The sequence below is a fragment of the Typha angustifolia genome, chromosome 9, assembly GCF_048772165.1.
Source record: "Typha angustifolia cultivar Huaian chromosome 9, ASM4877216v1, whole genome shotgun sequence".
In the NCBI taxonomy this organism is placed as follows: domain Eukaryota; kingdom Viridiplantae; phylum Streptophyta; class Magnoliopsida; order Poales; family Typhaceae; genus Typha; species Typha angustifolia.
The window spans coordinates 4312851-4327782 of record NC_133247.1 but is presented as its reverse complement, the minus strand read 5'-3'; the positions used below and the strand labels follow the sequence as shown (position 1 = coordinate 4327782).

The 14932-nt window shown below is 33.8% G+C and overlaps 1 protein-coding gene across 2 annotated transcripts; it reads right to left on the bottom strand.

The window, feature by feature from the left end:
- Positions 1-9925: 9925 nt before the first annotated feature.
- On the bottom strand, positions 9926-11129 carry LOC140767065 (protein G1-like4). Of its 2 annotated transcripts, none has more exons than XM_073106829.1 (2): positions 10825-11129; positions 9926-10697 (listed from the first exon to the last, which is right to left on the bottom strand). In XM_073106829.1, the coding sequence occupies exon 2, from the start codon at positions 10671-10673 to the stop codon at positions 10113-10115; it is 561 nt and encodes a 186-aa protein (XP_072962930.1). In that variant the 5' UTR covers positions 10674-10697; positions 10825-11129; the 3' UTR covers positions 9926-10112. The 2 variants fall into 2 exon arrangements, with proteins under 2 accessions (XP_072962930.1, XP_072962929.1); XM_073106828.1 differs by having other exon boundaries at positions 9926-10675; positions 10825-11128.
- Between the last annotated feature and the right edge of the window lie 3803 nt (positions 11130-14932).

Genomic DNA, 14932 nt, shown 5'->3' with positions numbered 1-14932 from the left:
CTGCCACTCTTAGGATTGTGTCATATTGTATTTATTTTTAGGAATTTTCTTATAGCAGAAAACGAATGTTAGCTTCTTTGTGCTTGATCCCAATAGGTATTTACTGTGAAGGAAGCCACCTCGATAATTAAGTGATATTTAATTTGGAGGCAAAATATTAAGTTTAGGTTATTATTGGATTTTTTTTTTAAAAGTGGTATAGAATAAGATGAGAGATCTAATATAATACTAAGTTGTTCTTGAGTTACTAAACAAGAATAGAAAAGTTCATTTTAGAATTTTATTTATTTCGCAAGTGGATGTAAACTCAAGTCACATATGATACATGATCCTTACATCTGTGGATCTTAATGTCATTTTGTTCGAGAGGACTCCCACTGCATTGAATTGGATGCAATTTTACCCATCTGATAACTATTGTTTCTTTATTTCTTTTATTTCTTTTATGCTATTTTACTTTTATTCTTATTAAAAATATAATTAGTCACATATAAATATATATATTTATATATTTCTTTAGTATGGATCGGAAAATGGATTGGAAAACATCCACTTCTATCAACGCAAATATCAACAACTCAATTTAGATCTCATTAGAAAGCCATTTCAGGGTGTTAAAACAAAGCAGTATTCTTTTTCATTTGTTGCTCCAAAGTTTTATGCTCAGTTAACTATTTTAGCCATAAAATATATTTACTGTAAACATATTAAAATAAAGTATAGATGAGAATAACTTATTCTCCGTCAACATGGTGTTGCCAGAATCACAAAATATAAAATAATCCCTCCAAATTTAAATTTAATTTTTTTTTCCTCTAGCTTTTCGGGTGAAATCATTCTCCCTAAAAGCCTTTTATATACAAAAGAATACTTCTCCAACATATATTGATAAATAAGCCATCTTCTCAGGAGATCAATTCGTATAGAAAAATGACAATTTTGTTGCACATCTGTAGGTAGATAAATCCACTAAGAATCATCGTTTGAGCTGGTAAAAATTAAAAAAAATATTATACTGTTGTTATACAAAAACAAGGTAAAAACAAAAATGACCTGTAGCAGTACTTTGGTCAGATATTGGCATTCCACCTATCTATCTCTCTGACGAGTACTTAGTTTTAGGAGAAAACCATGCACACAAATATATATATATATATATATATATATATATATATATATATATATATAGGGTTACAGTATCTTACAAGTTGAGAGATGTAGCAGGGGGATTGGGCCCATCCTAAGCTCTGTGGGAAGACTTCTTGTCCAAATCCACATTGGTGTTGCCCTTCGACCACAGGCCACACAGTGCATGAACCTTGGCATTGCATCCAGTATTCAAAGAGATACCAACATTAAATAGTTAAGAGGAAATAGCTAGCTTATCGTACGGCTTCCTCAACCTAGGAGACATGCCAACTGCACAACACGAACACGTACACTCAAGCTCAGCATCCAAATCACAGAGGGAAACAAATAAATGCATCACGAATATAATATTTATTTTCTACTTTGACAATTATAAAGATTTTTCGTACAGAGAGAGAGAGAGAATACTTTGACCTGAAAGCTGATATCCAAGCAAATCCTGCTTCCAATATTTGCTTGGAGGAAGCGAGATTAAGATAAATTCTGATGGTTCTTTCGTTAGATACTCGGATTAGGGTAGAACGGGTTTTGTGGCTCCTTAGCTTATGAAAGTATTTTACTTGTAGGTACCTACTATGTCGGATATGTATTCACACTGGTCGCAGAGGCCTCAGTGGTCAAAGATGCCCTAGGCGATAAATTGTTTCAAGCTCGATCGAGTCTAGATTAAAATCGATTCATTGTTATTCGCCAACATGTTGATGGTTACACCTGCCCATCTTCGATTAGTCAATTCATCACTGATGGTACACTCCTTCTTCTCCGAAAATATCAGCATTCGAAAATTATTCGTGTTTTTCACAAAGCCAATCGATCTCTAGTTGCTGATTAGCGATTCTAGACATATCTTAGGGGTTCTTATCCTTTGCTTCTATAGTTATAGTCGCATATCTCAATTAGATTTGTGTAGCGGTGGAATTAATTTATAATAATATAGTTTTCCTTTCTTAATAAAAAAAGGATTGTGTATTTTCTTTGGTTTAAAATCGCTTATCATTAGCCTGACTATATCTTGGAACTATATCTTGGAAGCAAAATAATAAAAGCATTTCCAATAATACTATCTTAGAAGACACTATGCTAATAAAAAAATTTCTGAAAGAGCATGACATCCCATGAGTGATATATCTATCACTCGTTACAAAGAATCTTAAGCATGCCAAAGGTATGAGAGGCCTAGACAAGCTATTCATACCAATTGTTCTCTGAACCAATCACAGAGTAACAACGCCAGCAGGAGACGCCAAAGGCAGACAAGGCCTCGTGAGTTGTGATAGGGGGGGGGGGGGCAAACAAAAAACTAATACGATACGGAAATAAATAATAATTATATTTAATATATATATAAATATAAATGTAAATAGTAGGGGAGGTCGAGAGAGAGAGAGAGAGAGAGGGGCAAAATGGGAAATTGAATGGGGTGGGTGGGGCCCACCACACGCACGCACGCGCACGCTTCTGCGTTGGCCGATGCGTGACGCGACGTAAGCCTCCAGATGACCGTACGAAGTACGGAGCCAGTCCGGTCGCCCCACGTGGGAAGCGGGGATTCGTGGAGGCGGCCGCGCCGACACGGAGGACAGGAAGCCACGTGGGACGGCGAGCTCGGCGGGACCCGGGCTTCCGTGGGCGTCGCATCATCTATTTGAGTAGTAAAGACTGAAGCGGCCAAAAGAACGGCTAACTTCTTGATATTTGCACTCCGACTTCTGAGAATATTCATTTCCTGAACTCAAATAGGAAAACTACAGTAATGTTTCATGTCCTCCGTTTGTCCCTCCCAAGGCTATTAATTAACCCCTCAACTATTGCTCATTTATCTATTCTCTTTCACTGGCTGTGATGACTATTTTATCCTCAAGTTTGTTACCCTTTTTTTTAAAAAAAAAAATCTCTAAAACAATCGCAAAATAGTTTACCATTATTTTGAGGAAAATAGACATTTTAGAGGGCTTTTTTTAAAAAAAAATATATATAGATAAGAAAGTCAATGCGTTACGAAAAAGAAATAAGACTTCTATATAAAAATACACAAGTGTTTAAGGAATCTAGGTGTAATCATTTTATCTTTGTTATTATCTTTAAGCTTCTTAGGAAGTCGGTTGATTTGGATTTCTCAACTAATTTGAGACTATTGTGATATGTTTGTTTAGTGTTCGATCAAAATTATATTACTTATATATCAAAAAGTGTTAGCCTCTTTATTCTAACTTATGTTTAGTCTACAAACTCTAAATCTATGAGTTTTGATCTATTATGTTCTTCCCTAATTAGATAGGGTATCCTAATTATAGATTAAAAATTACAGTGGTTAGCTAATGACACAGGTGTAAAACTATAAATTTAACTACATCAATAACAGTTAAGAAGTGTGCTTTGGAGGGCTCTAGAAGTTCTCCAGTAGTACACAATAATTTAGGACTTGTACCACATTTATAGAGTTGCATCCTATCTTCCATATGTGTTTTAAATGTTTAAGGTAGCATCTGGACATTATATAAGTCTTAAATTAGTATACTTTTGCTATTTTTTAAAACTTAAATAATTATATTTAATATGACATAAAAAATAATAAATTAGAAGATATTTTGATAAATGATTAAGATATTATTTATAGTGGATGATTGAGAATGAGAAAATATAAGCGAGAAAGAGAGAAAAAAAAAATTAAAACAGTAGCTAATGATTAAAGTGATATCCTTTTAAGAAAAAATAATTATTAGATTTTATTGGAGTGGAAAAAGGAGAAAAAGAGAAGGGTATGATTGAACTTGTTTTTGAGATAAACCTACATCAGGAGCTTATTGTGGATAGTATTCTATCTTACATTTATTTTTGAAATCTACTTTTTTCCTAAGTATACTTCTTTTGACTATATGCCTTCTGTTGGATGGAATTTGTTGTTGATAAGCTTATTTAACATAATATCAGAGGTCTCAAGTTCCAATCTTACCTAACTACTACTTAATAACCTTTTCTTATTCCCCTATTCCCATTAATTACCTGGTTGCAGGGTCTGAGCACAGGTGAGCGTGTACAAAACTCAAAATGAATTGTGTTTATATGTGCTTGGAGAAGTCGTTGGTTTGTTAGGAGTATTAACCTAAATATCCCAATTTTATGTGGAGAAGAACTAGTAGCTATATTTAGCCTAAGACTAACATACAAGCTTAAAAGAGAAGAAAAAAAAAACTATGAAATGTCTTCCATAAGTTGCCACATTATTATGTCTGTAGGTAGGCACTTAGTGAAGATGATTGAAGATGGAAGGGAATCTCTTGCGTAGGAGAGAGAAGATAGAAGTGCCTTCACCTTCTTTCCCGGGGAACGTCAGTATGTTTCCTTTCTTTCTTTCCTTTTCCAGTCAATGTACATCAGCTCGTTTGCAGTGCAATTTTTAATGGCATCTCACTTTTTCTTGTCCTTAATAAATGGCGTCTTAATTATATATATATAATATAGTCAAATCATCTTTCCTCATCTTCTATTGGTATAACGTCACCTCAGCTCGTTGATTGATGAGGGAGGGAGCGCGAGTTTTTACCACTACAATTAAAGTAAATTTTTTTTACCAAATAATTATACTGTTTAAACTTATGATCTTTTATCAGCTCAACCCTACATACATAATCGATGTTGGAAAACAGTGATTCTTATACTACTTTCTTTTTTGCTATAAACTATTTAATTATAATAAATATAAATTACTGTCTTAGAGAGCGATTTACTCTATATAAATGTATAAAATAATAATAGTTTATTATATATATTGACAAATTGATAATGTTTTTTAAGAATAACTAGCTATCTCTGATAATGATTTAAATAGTGTGATAAATATATTTTCTTAGTTTTTTTGTTCGGATTTTCATGCAATATAAATAGAGAATGGCTAATAATAACTAAAAAGAATTAAAGGACAATTCTACTTAGATAACTATCATTAATTTTTATGTACACCTTCTGAATTATTTTTGATACAGATAGACTTGAAAAATCTCCCAAATTTCTCTTTCTTTAGTTTTACATTATATTTTTTGTCCATAAAATTATTGTCACTCATATGTGAGTAGATCTATGATTAGTACCATTAATTAATTTTAAAGGAAAGTAAGAATGAGAAATGTGAGGGCAATTCTAATTTCTTTTAAACTTTTCTATCAACAGCTCCAAGGGAGTTGAACGTTTTCAATAATTAACGGGGTCAAAGCGTATGTGGAAATGGGGAATCGTGAGTCTAAGTGTAGTTATCCCAAAATTAATTACAGTTACACACTTACACCCACTAAATTATTGTTGGTTTTTACACATCTTTTAATTTTTTTTTTACTATATTATCATCCTAAAATGTAAATTTATGTCAAACATCTCCTTTCACTACGCTACTGTTTATTTTTTGAAGGACTTTCTTTGTGTCATTGATCACATCAGCTTATATAAGACATATATTGACTGAAATATGATGGAAATTCTCAAAAAAAATTATTTATTATAGTTTATAATTGATATATCTTCGTCTTCTTATTTTTATTTTGAAGGTCTTATTTATGTCTAAGGATCTTCTAGACACACTATTAAGTTTTGGATGGTATACTACTCCGAAGAGAGAAAAGAAAAGAAAATTTGGCTGAAAGAAATCTAACTTCTGAAAGTCCATACCAATGCTTGCTTGACAAGTGATATAAATATTGAACTTTGGGAACTTCTAACCACTTCCTGGCTAGAGACACGCCTCTTAAAGTGCGAACTCACTTTTTATATATATATATAATTTATTACGCAACAATAAATTTGACGTTTTGATTGTACATATCACCAACAAGTAAAAGTTTATGATGAAGTTTTGAAGCTAATCAAAGGGTAAAAGAGTTGGTTGCTCATTTTGAGAGCGCAATCATATGATCAAGATGTATCAGAAACTTCCAAATAAATTTTGTCAGGATTAGGAGTGAGGATCTAGGAAATCCAATGACAAAATAATGTCAATGTCAACATTGAAACTAAATCAATAATTACTACAAACAGGATCTTCATGTGTCGCTCTGATGTCAAAAGCTCAAATGAGAAAAGGAGTGGGTTGTACGAAGAAAGAAATTTCTTTTTTCTTTTTGTTTTTGTTTGGAATATGTACTTATAATTATTTAAACATCACTTAATATACAATTCTCCCTGTATCACTTTTCGTTTGGCTGTGTTGAGTAGGTCAGATAAGGGTCCCATATCCATATAGATGATTTTTTAAAAATGACAAAAAGAAACAGTTTACAATTTTGGAGCACCTTGTAGCCATTAAATCATTTGATAACGCTAGAAGAATTCTAATTATTATGGGATCCACTTTAAATCAATATGTTACCAAATCTCTAAGATGGCAAAAAACATAAAAGCCTTAATTGCCCGCCAAATAATTGGCATACTCTTGTTACAAAATAATGAAGGGAGCAACTTGGAAAACATATCACATGAACTTTAGTATCATTAGTACTAGTAAATTAATGCTTCTTCTATTTTGTATAACTTCCAAAATCCTTATTTCTTCCTATACACCAACGGATGAGCGTGATATACCCATAAATGATCTGGTAATACTGCAATGAAAGGTAAATCTAAGTTTACTATTAGAAGCTGCAAAGTTCACTGGACAAACACCTATGAGCTTCATGTTTCGATTAGCTTTATCAGAAGACACTCAATCATATGCCAAATAATTCTAGACCCTCAATCATACGACGAATAATTCTAGCATATTCATGCAGGTTCAAAATCAGGGAGATCATTTTTGAACAATATAAGTATTGGCTGAGCTAAGAAAAGAACAATAATGGCATGCGACAAATGACAACAAAGTTGGTGGCGGATTCAACAACCGTTGCGTGATGACTCTGAAAACAGAAATGACTAAGTAGTGCACTAAAGTCTTGTACTTATGCAAATTCAAAGGGCTTGTACTTAGTGGGGCAGGCAACTTGCCAATGCCTTAATATACACCATTAAAAAGAATGAGTTGAACAATTATCGAGGTAGCCCACTGACTAAGTGATCAAAAATTACGCACGACAAAAGAAGGCATAGCTGAAATCAAGAACATGATAAAAGTACAGCTATAAGTATGACATCCATTGCCAAGATAGCATGTAGTTTACTTCAAACTTGTCTAATTGATAGTTGAGAAGCATGAAAAATGGCACAAAGCAGATTTTGAAACTTGGAATCGACAATATGTGACACCTAACACTCGATGACTGTTCTCATGATGTCTCTGTCCACAGAATGTCAAGGAGAAATAAGATATTGATATCCTTATTGTTTTGCGAATATATTACTTAGGCAAAATTTCTTCTTACCTTAAGGAGGACCCATATGTAGGACACCCGAAGTAGGAACTTCACAATTATTGGCAATAGTTATCGTACAAAGGATTCTCCAGACGTAACAGCTTTGTAAGTGATTGCAGATAGAGGAGGTCACCGATTTAAGTTATTAATTCAGATATTTTTGGTTATGAAATCAAAATGTAAATTACAATAAACTTCTTATTGCCGCAATGATATATATATATAAGATCTCAAGTCAAAGACCTCTAACTTCTAAAAAGGAAAACTTCGAAGACCTCTTAAACGGATTAGAACATATGTCGCCCTACATCATATAGTAAGTAAGTGTAGTTATTCTTCTAAGAGAAAAAGAGTAGTAACTGTTAGTTAAGCCATTTATGTAGTTATAACCAATAGGATAAACTTGCTCTCAAAAAGCCTCTAGGACAATCTAATCCTGTAGGATGTACTAGAAGATGTTACTGAAGGACTCAAGCATTTATGTTATAACATATCGGGCTGATAACATTCAATAAATTACAACAGCATTTCATTGTATGCAAAACATCATTTTGATCAATAAGGCAGGGTGCCAAATGAGAAAATCTTGATCAAGTCATTATTATGAGAAATGTAAAACTAAAATTTGACTAAGGGGCTAGTTTTGTGTTCGAAATGGTTCTTGTACTATTGAATATAATCTATATTGCTGAAACTCTTACTGATGACAGTTACATATATATTCATTTAGCTTTCCTAAAACCAAGTGATGGACAATAGAAAATTTAAGGTATGACCTCTATCTCACTTATATGTCACTCTTTCATATGATTCAGAAAAGTTTCCTTAGGTTGGTCCTCGACGCAATTTCGATACTGTATATACTATTTCCAAAAAATCAAATCCTTGAGTACTGCCTGCCATCATATGGACATCAATTAGCTTCACTATGCTTCCAATCTCAAGATCTGAACTGTCCATTTAACATCAACACTATTAAAAAAATTTCTAACTTCTGTAATAATTACTTTTAAGTCTCTTGTACGCAATGCATGTTCCTGTCAGATATAGATGCCATTCCTAGTTGCGGATGACTGAATAATGCGAATTCAATATTCTGATCAGATGGATAAACAAGTCCATCAACCTAATATTGGAAGAAATTGAGAGTTTATCAGCTGTATCCTATCACGAAACACTATAATTCAACGAGTACTAATTTCACTTCATACCTAAATTTCAACCAAATTCCTCTAGCTAGCTAGGTGAGTATATGAAAATATTGACAAGAATAAATTGTTTGGAAAGCGAAGAACGAAGCACATACAAAGGAACACATCTAGAGAAAATAAAATAAAAGACAAATATGCTATGGCTGAAAGATTTGAGAAGGACAAAGTGATAAAAAAACTGGAGCACCTTCAAGTGAAATAGAAGTGAAGTACTAACAACTGTTGGTAAGTTTCTAACGTTCATAAATTATCAAGTACTTAGACTATCAATTATGAAAATTGACTTATGAATAATGACACAAAACATTAAGGAAAACAATAAGAGATTACAATGTGTGTGTGTGTGTGTGTGTGACATTTTAAGCAGTTGGTCAAGTATGATAGCTTGACCACTTTCTGCTGTTCTTGTGCTTTACTTGTTCAATTTTGTGTTCTTCTATTAAAAGTTCAACGTGTAACTGTCTGAAGAAAATAGGCATTTAAATTTGTTAGGTTAAGTTTCCCTAGAAAATATCAATCGGGAAATTAAACAGTATCCCCCAAATCATTAGAACTAGTACACATAATTGGGAAATGCAATTCCAACCAAAAGTATTTTGGGTTTCATCCAATCTCCTAGTAGCCTTAAACCTCAACCTTACTGCATTTAGTGACAAATTCCTCGCTCCTCGCAAGCATTTCTTCAGTTACGATTAGTATTATTATTTTTGTTGTTAGTTTCCAAGTACTACAACATCTCCCGGAGTAAATAGTGATCCTTGTGTCTCATCTCCCGGAAATTATTTCTTACTAACTTCATAAGCATGTCAGCCCAATCCCAGTTACTCCCATTTAGTTAGTACTCTCAATGATCGTAGATAGTTTTGTAGAGAGAAATTAAAGAGAAATGGGTGTAGGAATTAAGTTCTCTGAAACTAACATAATAATCCTACAATAATTGTCAACCCTACAGTCCAGTCTACTTTGGTACCAATAAAAAGAAACAAAAGAGAAGCCAAAAGAGAGTAATTTAAATTTCAGACCAACATGGCATCATGGGTAGATCTATAGCTTTACCATAACAAGCGAACAGAATCTCAAGGACAAACCCCAGCAATGAATTCTCAGTTCAAAGTACAAACTATTACTAAGTAATAAATGCCATCAATCTCTCATCATGTTGCAGCTGCGGTCGTGGTTAATTACTACCACTAGCAATAGCACTGAGAGACTGCCCAAATTCTTCCAGTAAGAAGGATTAAAAATAAAGATTCTTCTCAGAGTTCAATGATCACAAGAGTAGAAAGAGCAAGCTAGCTAGCATAAACTGATAGAGCCAGTACCTAGTAATCTAATGAGAGGGAGAAATAAGAAGGTCCAAGATGATATATATATATATATATATATATATATATTTTATACCTTACCATTATTTCTCTCAATGTGCCGGAGGAGGAGGTAGCGGCGGCGGCTGCTGAGGCTTCTTGCGTTTCTTCTTCTCGTAGCTGACGCCGCGGGCCTTCGACTGGTGCTCGCGGACCTCGCGGAGGTAGAGCCGGACGGCTCGGGCTCCGAAGGGGTTGGACTCGGGCTTCCCACCGTTCTCCTCGAAGGCGGCTCGGAGGCGGCCGATGAGGGCGTCGAGGCTCCCCCACGCCTGCCGGAGCGGGCACGGGCACGGCGACGGCGGGTTCGGGTGGCCGAAGAAGGGGCAGACCGGGGTGTGGACCTTCGTCTTCCCGAATTGGTCGAGGTACCGGAGGAATTCCAGCACGTGCGCACCGCTGCACCGGGCGAGGCTAAGCGGCGGCCGGTGGTTCTTCAAGTACTGCCCGAAGGTGTTCCAGTCCCGCCGCTTTTGCGACTCGTATCGGCTCGGCGCCGGTGATAGCGATGATGAAGACGATGACGATGTGGCGGCAACGACCATCGAGCCGCCGCTCACGGCCGGCGGCGAGGAGGTGGGGCTATCAGCGCGCGGGCGCGGTACTAAATCCATAGCTAGATATATATATATATATATCTATAAATATGATTTCACCAATAATCCACAGAGGTGATATATAATAGTTACATGATAAGGGTAATGATTATATATATGTGTGTTTATTTATAGGAAGAGGAAATCTATTTGGGAGTTGGTGCTTTACCTGATTTGATGACTCCGATGGCAGGGGTGATCGATGGCGGTGCTTTTACTGAATCTTTGTCAGAATCGGGAGCTAATTAAGAACTCGTCCTGAGAGAAAGTTGTGTATGTTGATAGAGATAGATAGATAGATAGAGAGCGAGAGAGAGAGAGAGCGCGCTTGACCTTCTTCATAAGGATTTTTGGTACTGGAAAAAAAGAAAGCTTTAGAGAGAAAGAGAAAGAGAAAGAGAGGAGAGGATGGATTCTGAGAGGAGGGATATGTTGCTCGGCCTAAAAAAGAGAGGGTGATGCTGTATCTCTGTCACTATAGCTCATGCGAGATAGAGAGATGGAGAGATAGAGAGAGATTTTTATAAATTAATTAATAAATAAATAAAGTAGGGACAGACAGAGAAAGAGAGAGAGAGAGAGAGAGAGAGAGAGGGGAGGATTTACTGTTGGAGGTCATGTGTACATGGAGAAAAGTTTGACAGTGGGTTGAAAGGTGATGTGACGGGAGAAAAGTTAAACTTGAGTGGGGGGAGGTGAAACATACATCAGTAAGCTACGAGTTAAATTAACCGTACGTTGAATGCAATGAATGACAGGAGGCTGTGGAATGACGAAAATGCCCCCCTCTGTCATGGTTTTTTTTTTTAAAAAAAATTTGAAATTTTTTCAAGAGAAGTACAAATCACTGTGCACGTAGTGCTGCCTTTCGTTTTGCTGGAAGTACGTTTTTTCCTCAATATGTGTGGTGGTTTTTTTTACATATATATATATATCTGAGAAGAAAATAATTTATATGATAGGCATTTTTAAAAATCAAAATCGATTTATCCTCTATTTTTTTCTGAAGTTTTTCCTCCCTTCTTGCCCACTTTTTTTTTTTTATTATAATTTTATTTCTTTAAGTTTTTTCTTCACCAAACCACCTCCTTATTTGCATTTGGTTTAAACTTTGTATTTCTCCATTCTGACTCTAATCTGTCGCTCTCTGGAACACACTCTTTCCTTTCCTTTTTAAGCCAGTGGTTGCAGAACAATCTTTTTCTCTTTCCTTTATATGGTAAAATTGCAACACTAAAGAACCTCTCATCTTTGCTCCATTGTACTTTAAACTCACTATGCTAGAGAAATTTTTGCTCCCTTTGATTTGTTTAACTCATAGTCACAGAGATCGATCAAATGTGTAAACCTTCAAACCTCTCTCTTATTTATTTTAGGTCGAATCTTTCAGCCCAAGTGGAAGCAAGATAATTAATTTAATCACATTTCTCTTCCATATATGTCTCATTATTTAGTTTTTGTCAATTATCTACGAATTTAGTTCATGCATGTATGCATTATATATAAAATCTTATATTATGATTTTTGGAATCTTGTATTATTATTTCTATAATATGTATTAGTTTTCTTATGAAATCCGATGTTAGTATTATACACTTACTCATATTTACAGATATTCTATCTTTTTTATAACCGATCTAAGAAATTGATTGGATGTTTCAAGAGAAATAAAAACATGAATCTCAATCACAACAACAAAAGAAGAGGGAAAATTGAAATTTCTCAAAAGTGGTCATCCCAAATTTACTTTAACCCAAGCCATGTCAATTGAAATTTTAAATTACCCTCACAGATTAGATCTACCACATATTATCAATATGTAATACAGAAAATAAAGCATAAAGAGTCAATTATAAACACAAATTTTTACATAAAAAAATGCTTGTAAATTAAAAGCAAAAAAAAAAAAATCCAATGGATTCTATCCAAGATTTTGGAAATCACTAAAACCAATGTAAAAGTCACAAAATGTACTTACTGACTGCATGTTGATACTCATGATCATATTTGTAAGATTTTTCTCACTCAAAGTCACAATATATACTGCCTCCTGTGATCGAATATCAACCTTAGTAACCTTGAAGGTTGATGCTTATGCTTCTACCTTTGTGACCCCCGAGATAGAACTCTTTAAGATGAGACGTAGATGAGATTATATGTAAATATTGTCATAGGATCCATAGGTAGTATTCTATGATCCTACATCTTTATCTACAAATATAATTTTAGAATCTATAGATATATCTTTAAAATCTATATACAATTTTTAGAATCCATAGATATTTTGAACTTATATATCCTTATAAGACAAATGATTCAATAAGAACTATTAATTTCTCTCTTCTAATCAAACGGTTGAGATTAAATGACACTAAATAAAATTAATCAAAAATACCGGTCATATGAACTAGAAGTGCATGTCATTTATCTAAATTGTAAGGGTAAATTAGTCATATTTTATTTCTCTCTTAACTATCCATTTTTTTATAAAAAATAAAAAATAATAATAAATTAGTAGAAGTTGACACTCCTATTATTAAGGAAATGTTTATAAGGATAAGCAATAAAAAAAATACTTAAATTCTAATTTTTTTATCGATTAATCTAGTTACATATGTAAAATATCTTATATATCCTTTAATTTATCAATAGATGAAAATTATTGTTAATAACTAATTGATTAGTATCAAATCATTGCTCATCCTTATAAATGTTTTGAAATAGTGATAGTTTGAATGCTAAATGAATGCTCATCAGACACTTAGGATTCTCCATTCGAATGTACATCTTTAGAACGCATGTGTTTTGAGAGTAATGATTCGGTCAAGATGCATTACACATTTATATGTATAAAATGAGAATTTATAAATACAAAATAGAATTAATATATATATATAATAAGAATCTATAGATGCAAAGGTAGGAATCTGTTTGTACAAAGTGAGAGTCTATATATATATATATATATAAAAAGGGGGTCCATATAATCATAAAATAATTCGGATGCGGTGGGTGGTGGAGTTGATAGTGCAATAGAAACTTATTGTTTGCATCATTTGGAGGCATAGTGTAAAACCTCATGTTGTGCCCTATCTCTTTTGTATTTGAGCAGTTCTTCCTAAAGTAAATTAGTTTTCTCACTTCACGACAAACTTCTTTCCTTTCGTTTATGCCTTAGTCTGACTCTCAACAATGAAGGTTGTAGTTTGAGATATGAGACTAACCTCTTTAACCAAAATATTTGCTCTTGATATTTTTAGTCGAATAAAGGTAAGTTGCTAGATAGCTATTGTTGAGACATTTTTCACTGGAGAGGTGAAGAAGAGAGTTCAAAGAAGAACAATACCAAGGAAAAAGAAGAGGCCTGTTTGTTGGTGAAGAGGAGAAGATCTATTGTTATTTGTTTGTTGCTGCGAAGAGAACTAGTAAAGAATTACAAAAGACTTTGATTTTCCCCTCCACACTAAGCGTCTTTTCACAAAAAAGATGCATGCTGTTTACCATGGAAAAAGTATAAATATATAAATTAGAAAGGACAAAATAAAGATTTAATGCTGCAGTAAAGGAGATGATAGCTTCAGTTTTTCTTTATCTATAGGATAGACAAATCTGCAATGGGTAAAATGAAATTGAATAACCTATTAATGTTTGTGCAAATCACCCAAATCTGTAGATATATAGGTAGAAATTTTTACACAATTATGAGAGGTTTTCTTTTATTTTTCAGAAGAGGAGCTGTTGCTATTGGCAACTTACCTCCTCACCAAGATCAATTCCTATTAAAATGCTCCCGTTGTTCGATTTACCAAATCTCTGGAGAAAAGTTTTAACCCTAGCAAACAAAGAGGCCATCAAATTTTAGAATCTAACTGAACTATTCCACTCTATAAACTTGCTTTTTTCCTTCAACGTGGGACTAAACACTTATATCTAATTATGCTTGTCGTGTTTTATCTTATCAATAGTGTACGTCTTCTTCAATATCTTTAGCTTTCTCTTTGAAAGAGATTGAAGTGGGGACACCCCCCGAGTCATATATGACTATTAGGAACTAATCGTTTTCAAAGCTTTATATGCCTCACATTGCATCCGGAGCCATTCAATCATCCTCTCAAGCATTAATTTTAGCATATCCTCCCACCATGGGTATTAATTTTAAAATTTTATTGAAAATTTCTATATTGTACTGTTTCTTAACAGTATATTATTATATAGACGAGTTAAACTAACTATAGATATTAAATAACCTTAATATCATTGAATAACTTTAAAGCAAG

Bases quoted from the DNA above. Each gene is read 5' to 3' on its own strand.
- LOC140767065 (XM_073106829.1), bottom strand. From the start codon at position 10,673: ATGGATTTAGTACCGCGCCCGCGCGCTGATAGCCCCACCTCCTCGCCG.